We start from the raw sequence: 7,518 nt of genomic DNA, 5'->3' as shown, positions 1-7,518 counted from the left end.
AGAATTCAGGCTGTGAGGGATCCATATGGTTTATTAGGGTATATATGGTCCATACCTGTTGAAAGGATTCAGCCTCCTTACAATTTAGGTTTTATTGTAGCCAATCAATTTTCACTATTTTTTGCACTGGAATGTGTACTCCTGATCTGTAAGTGTAAATGGTCGGGTATAGTGGATTCATTTCAATGAATTAGCTCATTCCCACTTCTCATGATTTGTTTGTATTGTTTGCTTGGAGAATTTAGTCGAGCAATGTATTCTTCCCCACCCTTTTCATATTGAAAATACCACTTGGTTCCGTCTTTGAAAAAAAAAAGCATAAAGAAGTCATAGCACCCGTTGAGATAATATTAAGTGAGGATCAATCTACCACAATCTGAGTACTGAGTACCCTCTTCGGTCAAAAAGCAAAAAATGATGATGAAATTCTGAAACACGTCGATGAAAGATTTGAAGGAAATAATTGAGTTGTTCTTTTTTTCTTTGTAGTTGCAAGTTATGGATCCTTTTGGTTGAAATTCTTGAATTCTGATTATGTGAATATTGTGCCAATTGTTTCCACTAGAATTATGTCGTTTCGTCCGATCAATCATCTAACCAAAAGCCAAAGAGAGAAATTTTAGAGATTTACTGATGGAAATGTCACATGTATATTCATATTATGACTATGTGTACTAGTAAGGACTTTTACTTTCCTAGTGAACAAAGATTGGGAGAAAAAAGGGTAAAATATAAACTCAACTCACATCTCAGGTCCAAGTGGAAGCCTACTCATAATTTGCTGATACACGGTTGAACCATTAAAGTTCAGGCCAAGATCAGATGTAGGTTCTACATTGGGCTCTCCTTTAGGCAACAAGAAACCCATTTCATTAACATGGTGTGCTTGTGCTAAGTAAGGATGCATTGGCATAACAGGAAGCTTGGCTTGGCCAACTGCTGCCATGTTCAGATTTCCCAGTCCAGGTTGGTTCATTCCAAAAGCAAAGCCATGGGCAGTGCCCATTTGCTGTCTTCCAGAAAAGCCAAAGGCTGGCCTTTCAAATCTTGGAATAGTGTTTTGAGTCTGGGGTGGCCCTGACCTATGAACATGCGTTTGCATTGCTGCGGTCGTGTTTTGACCTGTTACTGGACTGGATGTACCAGAACTAATGTGGCTGCTGTTGCGAGCGGCAGGAACATCATGATTGTGTTTTCCTTCATATGTGGTTATCACAGATTTCAGGTCATGTGATGCCCGCTCGACATGCTTCCTCACTGTGCAGCCAGGATTCGTGCACTTGTAGTAACTCCTGTACACAAGCAATTGGCACACCATAAACTTGTCAAAAATACACTTGGTAACAGGACGAGAACACACAAACATGGAATTTGGTGTACCTAGGATTTGGATTTCCTTTCACAACCTTCTGTCCATATTTGCGCCAACGATAGCCGTCGTCCAGAATATCTACTTCACTGGTAGTCTGGACTACAACTCTAGGCTCACGGATAGCTCTAGTGGCTCCGCTCATCTCTGTTACATAGGCATCGAGTTTCCTGATACATCAAAGCAAGCCAAGTTAATTTCATGCTTCTTTCCAAATCTGATCGGTTTTGTCATTCATAAAATAAGATGGTAACGTGAAGAACCTTTTTTTAGACTCAGATTCATCTCCTTCCCCCTCATATCCCAATGTTATACTGCCATGTGTCCCCCTATCATCTTCATCTTCATCATTAGAGAATGTGGATGAGGCATCAATAGCCTCAACTGTTTCAATATGACTGTTATTTTGAGCCTGTAAAGGGTTAAGGTGATTGCCATATTCAGGACCCAAGGATGCTGAAGAAGTCACCTCAAGGTTCTCTTGCATCCAATCAGGAGCTCCACCTGGAATCCCTTTTTGTGAATCTTCCCAAAGGGGAACTTCAGCATTCTGTTGGCCTGCTTGTGCTTGGATGTCTAGTTGCATATTGATATGGGAATCAGAAGATCCGATTGCTGCTCGTCGGTTTGGTGAGGGCTTTGGGTGGTTATGTGCTCCTTTATAGATGATCTCTGTTATATGGCCCTCGTGAGATCGCTCGACTTTCTTCTTGACCTGACAGTTTGGATGTGTGCACTTGTAATAACTCCGAGGATACTCACTTCCTTTAACTTGTTTTTGTCCATATTTTCTCCAGTTATATCCATCCTCCGAGGGAGCACCACAACCACCACCAGCCATAGAATCCCCACTGCCTCTTTGCTCCCCTTCATCCGGTTGCTCGTCGAGTGGCGAAGAATGTTCACCACCACCACCACCACCACATAGAGAATCAAAGGGTCTTTGATCATCCAACACAGTCTTACCGCCATCATCCTTCTCCACATATGATGTAGAGAGTCCCACTTGAGGATGGTGACCGATTTGATTTTGGGGTAAAGACAGAGATGGTTCTACAAGATGAGATTGAAAAGAATTTTCTGAACGTGGAACTGGAACCTCAATTCTTGGACAAGATTGTGGAAGAATAGTAGCAGAAGCTGTCTACAACCATATGTTGGAGGGGAAAAAGATTAGCAAACAATAACACAATATGCAGTCTCTTGGTGTATATGCATCTTATAAATTGGCTACAAATTTCATTTTTTTGTTCCTACTTTTTTGGGAGATGGAAGTGAAATTACTTTGCTTGCTGCACTGAGAAAAAAGGAGGATCCAGATTCCACACTAGGTCTGAAAGCAAATGATGTACTGTTATCATCGAACGGATTGTTGTTGCCTTTATTGTTGGCCTCCGACATAATTGTCGAGCTCCGATTACTACAAACATTTCCTAAAAATTGGAACTTTCCAGTTGTGGGAGATTGCTGAGCCTGCAGTAAGACAGATGAAGGAGAACATGTCAAAGTGACAGAATAAACAAAAATAAATTGAAAGAAATTGCAAGAAAAAACAACTTATTGACAACACTAGAACAGAAATTCTTCATGAGTTTGAGAAGAATGAAGCAACAGAAGACTTACAACTCCTTTCTCATACTGTTCATCCATCAACTTTTTTTCCTCAGAAATTTGGATAGAAATTGGATAGAAATTTGGAATAACTTTAAAAATTAATGTTTTCAATAATTTTTTTTAAAAAAAATTGATTTTTCTAAAAGCACCTTTGAAAAAATCAAGTTCCATTTGGTAACCATTTGGTTTTTAATTTTTAGTTTTTGAGAATGAAACCTATAAATACTCAATTTTTTAAAAACTTGGCTATTTTTACCAATGTTTCCTAGGGCAGATTTTTGTTTACATTGGTTCTTGATTATTCCTAGGCTAGATTTTTGTAAACATTGGTTCTTGATTTCTTATCTATTTTTTACCAATGGTTACAAAAATCTAGCCAAGTTTTGAAAACTAAAAACAAGTCAATTTTTATATTTGGCTTAGAATTCAACTCTTTTACTTAATATATATGCACTAGAACATAAGCTTAATTTTCAAAAAACAAATGATTACCAAACGGAAAATTTTACTGTCTATCTGCGATAGATCGTGGTAGACCATGACACAAATAGATACAGATAGTAGTCTATCACGATCTATCACAGATAGACTGATATTTTGCTATTACTTGTAAATATCTTCAACAGTTTTGTCATTTAAAATAAATTCCCTAATTTAAATAGTGTTTCATATAGCTTATTGAGTGATTTAAAATTATTAAATGGTTTTTACAACATCTTAATAAAAGTAGTTAAAAAAAATAGAGTAATTTAAAAACAATTTTTGAAGAAACATAATTAAAAATATTTTTTTTTCTCTAAATGTGTTTAAATTAGAAGATAATTCAAACGGAATCTAAATATCATGACATGTAAACACATCTTCAACCAATTTTAACATTCATCAACAAAATGAGTATAATTAAACCATAATTAAGATACAGCCTTAATTAAAAATACATCCAAGCACTAGGGAAAAAAATAATTTTAATTTCAAATATTAAAAGTGTCATTTCTCATTCCTATATCTTCTGATCATCCTTAAACTTCATTTTCCCTTGGTAAATGGTACAAAAACTTTTTTAAAAAGTCATATCAGTAGCTGAATGCATAGAATACATTTTGATGTCTAGTTAAGCAATATAATAAAAAAAATTAAAACATTAAAAAATCATTTTCAAAATTGAATGCCTGAGGCATCCGCTAAAACGAGCATAGTTCAAGTACTATCAATTTCGAGGGTAAAAGTTCGACTCTCCCTTTCCACATAAGGTATAAAATAATAATAATAATTTATTAAAAAAAACTTAGAACAACATGGATTGCAAGTTTAAGTTTGAATTTGATATAGGAGTCCATAATCAGGATTTGCTCATTTTGGGCAAATTTCTTCAATTTCTTTTATATAAAAATTAAAAAACTTGGGAGAAAATTAGAGAGTTAAAATTTTTAAAAAGAATTAATTTTTTAAAAACTTTTATAGTTTAAGACGACTAAGGAAAGCAAATAATATCACCCAATAGGATAGATATTAAAAAAAAAAAGATAATTTGGAGTACCGGTGGCAATGACAATAACTTATTAAAATCAAAATAAAAAATTTGGAGGTGTAATTAAAACTTTTTAAAGTTTAATGATTAAACGAATGCAATTAATTGAGCTTAGAAACTAAATTTAATCCACTAAAAGTCTGTTTGGATTGATTAAAAAAAAATGATTTTCAAAAATGTCATTTTTATTTAAACTCTTTTGGTAAAAATTGTTTAAAATAAATTTTGAAAGTGTTTAAAAAACTATTTTAAGTGATTGTCAATCACTTCAATATTTTCCAAAATGATTTATTTTTAAAATTAAATACTTGAAAAGTTAAACCACACATTTTAAAACAAACAAACATAATGATTGTATGCTTCTCTAAACAAGAAGATAAGGTATAAAGTTCCATATATTTTGAATGTTTAACTTACCAGTGAATTTGAAAGAAAAACTGGAGAATCTAGCAATGTAGTTGGACTGAGACCAGGTGGTATTGTCAAGTAAGGGGACTTTACTTCTGAATTCAAAGAATGGTCTGTTGATCTAATGCTTTCTGTATTCAATCTTGGAGCATTAAATCCAGCTCTGGCTGCAATCCTTTCCACAAGTCCCCCGCGGAATTTCTGCTCTGATAACGTACCGAACTCCGTTGCTCGATCACCAGAATTGGCACCCGGGACCCCGCCTCTTGCAGCGGCATTTTCTGATACCGTATGTTCTCGAGGCCTGAGAAAGATTTTTTCAGTTTTATGATCATTACTGGTAGTATCCATGGTAGGTCTAGAACTAATATCCTCCCCTAGCATTTGCATTGCTGAGAAAAAGGTTCTTGGGCTGGGACTTGGAGGAACCCAATCTCCAATAATAGCAACATTATCATCAGTCCTCCCCATTTCTACTCGATCCCGAGCTTGAACGATGAATCCTAAAGGGTGACAAGGTAAAAGAAATCATGTAATAATTTGAACTTCAGCCAATAAATCCAAGTTCACCATAAAAATCTAAGTTCAACATGTAAAACAAATCAAATAACAATTTGAACTTCAGTCAGTAATAATCTAAGTTCAACATAAAATCCAATCTTCTTTGCAACAAAATTAGCATTTACATTTGATTTGGAAGATGGAAATGGAATGACTATGCATGATCCAATCCTAGCTCTCAAACAAACACAAAGCAAAAAAAGAAAACTCAGCTGAAAAAAGCTAAAAAAAAGGTTAAACAAAACATCAACATGTCTTTCCATTCTTGTTATTCCTAATTCTTATTGTCTTTATGTGAACAAGGGGTTTAAGATTCTTTAACCATTTCATCCTGGAAAAGGAATCAAAACCCCAGAAACCAACAAGAACATGATAATAATCAAGTAGTGATTTCGAAAATTTATTAAAATCACTTTTATCAGATTCAAAATCACTCTCGAACATATCTTTCATCCTTCAAAATCAATTTAGCGTATGGTTTCACACTTTTAAGTACAATTTTGAATGTTTAAAAGCATACTGGAGATGATTTTAACCGTTTCAAAATCCCTAGAACCTTCAAAATGGTGTTGGATCCGAAGATCCAGTGAAGATCTAAGCATTTAACATTGAAGCTAACAAAAACAACATTTCAGAAACAGAACAGAACAGAACCCTCAGACAGAATTAACAAAAAAAAAATCACAAAAATAAAAACTAGATTCCGACATGGATTACCTGAGTGGATTTGAAGGTAGGAAAATGAAATCAAATCAAAGAAGAAGAACAAGAAATGGGTTTGAACAGGGGGAAAATCCCAGAAGCAGAATCAAGGTTTAGGGATCATTGAAGAACAGTCACCCCTTAGCACCAAATTCTCGTTTCTCAAATTGGTTTTTTGTGATTCTGGTCAAAACCCAATTGATGAACAATGGCCATAAGTGAGATGATTGTATTTTGAGAGAAAATTACAAACAAAAAGATAAAACTTTCACTGTTTGTAATTAACCCAGAAAGAAAGAACAAAAAAAATGGTCGGACCCTTTGAAGAGGAAAAGGGGAGAAAGGGGATTGTGTTTGGACGACAGGGAATGGAATGGATGGAATCTTTGAATTTCAAGAAACAAAAGCAAAAAAGTGAAAGGAGATTTTGAAAATTTTCCTTTTTAAAAAAATAATAATAATAATAATAATATTTATTTATTTCCAATGCTTTTCTTTTTAAGATTTTACAATGAGTATGTATTATTGTCTTGAATCAATAATAACAATTTTGTTTGTTTTTAATAAATTTCTAACTAAATCATTCCAGTTTTTGAAAAATCTATCCTTTTTTTAGGGGCCCATTTTGGTTATGTTCTAACACTTTAATTTTTTTTTTTTAATACTAATTCCATTAACACATTTAAGCTGTATGGTCAAAATCAAAATGAGAGAGAGAAAATGAGCACTACTCTAAATCTAGTTATTACAATAATTGGTTATTTTGCAGAATAGACAATAATAGAGTTTGATTTGGTGCCTTAAAATCAGCAATAATATATCTTTTTTTAATTAAATTAAAAAAAATTGTCAATAATACAAATATAATGTAATAGATCTTTAGGTCTTCAACTACACAATGACCTAACACCTGTAAGCTCTAGCTTTGAAATGGGGAGGGTGTTATAACTTATAACTAATCCCTCTTCATTTGTCTTTATCTTTTTTTTTTCTTTTCACATTTTGTTAAATTTATAGAATTTTCAAGAGGCCAAGTGGGACAGATATTGTCAAAATTTTAAATAAATATTGTCTCGTAGTTATTCAATTGAATAAGTTTAAATTTTTAAGATGGGTAGAGTTAGTAATTATTTCGAAAATTGATTTTTTTTTATTTAAATGGATCAAATTAATTATGTTGGGTATATTTTACAAGTAGCCAAACAGGAACTTAAAAAAATATATGTTTATGGGTGGAAAGATTTAGGAGTGTTTTTAAAAATTAGAATATATATATATATATATGAAGTGGTAAAATTGATTTTGCACTATTAAAAAGCATGTTTCATCTGATTTT

The 7,518-nt window shown here is 33.4% G+C and overlaps 1 protein-coding gene across 4 annotated transcripts; it reads right to left on the bottom strand.

Annotated features, from left to right (window-relative positions):
• Window positions 1–315: 315 nt before the first annotated feature.
• Window positions 316–6,951, bottom strand: LOC150029748 (putative WRKY transcription factor 2). 4 transcript variants are annotated; one of them, XM_090310395.1, is made up of 7 exons: window positions 6,198–6,951; window positions 4,929–5,422; window positions 2,654–2,842; window positions 1,633–2,513; window positions 1,381–1,539; window positions 747–1,292; window positions 316–593 (listed from the first exon to the last, which is right to left on the bottom strand). In XM_090310395.1, exons 2-7 carry the CDS (start codon window positions 5,388–5,390, stop codon window positions 590–592), a joined length of 2,241 nt encoding a protein of 746 aa, XP_090166521.1. In that variant the 5' UTR covers window positions 5,391–5,422; window positions 6,198–6,951; the 3' UTR covers window positions 316–589. The 4 variants fall into 4 exon arrangements, with proteins under 4 accessions (XP_090166521.1, XP_090166519.1, XP_090166520.1 ...); XM_090310393.1 differs by having other exon boundaries at window positions 455–593; window positions 2,627–2,842; window positions 6,198–6,677; XM_090310394.1 differs by lacking the exon at window positions 316–593 and having other exon boundaries at window positions 610–1,292.
• Between the last annotated feature and the right edge of the window lie 567 nt (window positions 6,952–7,518).

This window comes from Benincasa hispida, unplaced genomic scaffold (genome assembly GCF_027475165.1).
Source record: "Benincasa hispida cultivar pf3 unplaced genomic scaffold, pf3_genome.v1.1 HicScf946, whole genome shotgun sequence".
Lineage (NCBI taxonomy): Eukaryota > Viridiplantae > Streptophyta > Magnoliopsida > Cucurbitales > Cucurbitaceae > Benincasa > Benincasa hispida.
This window is presented reverse-complemented; position numbering and strand designations above follow the sequence as displayed.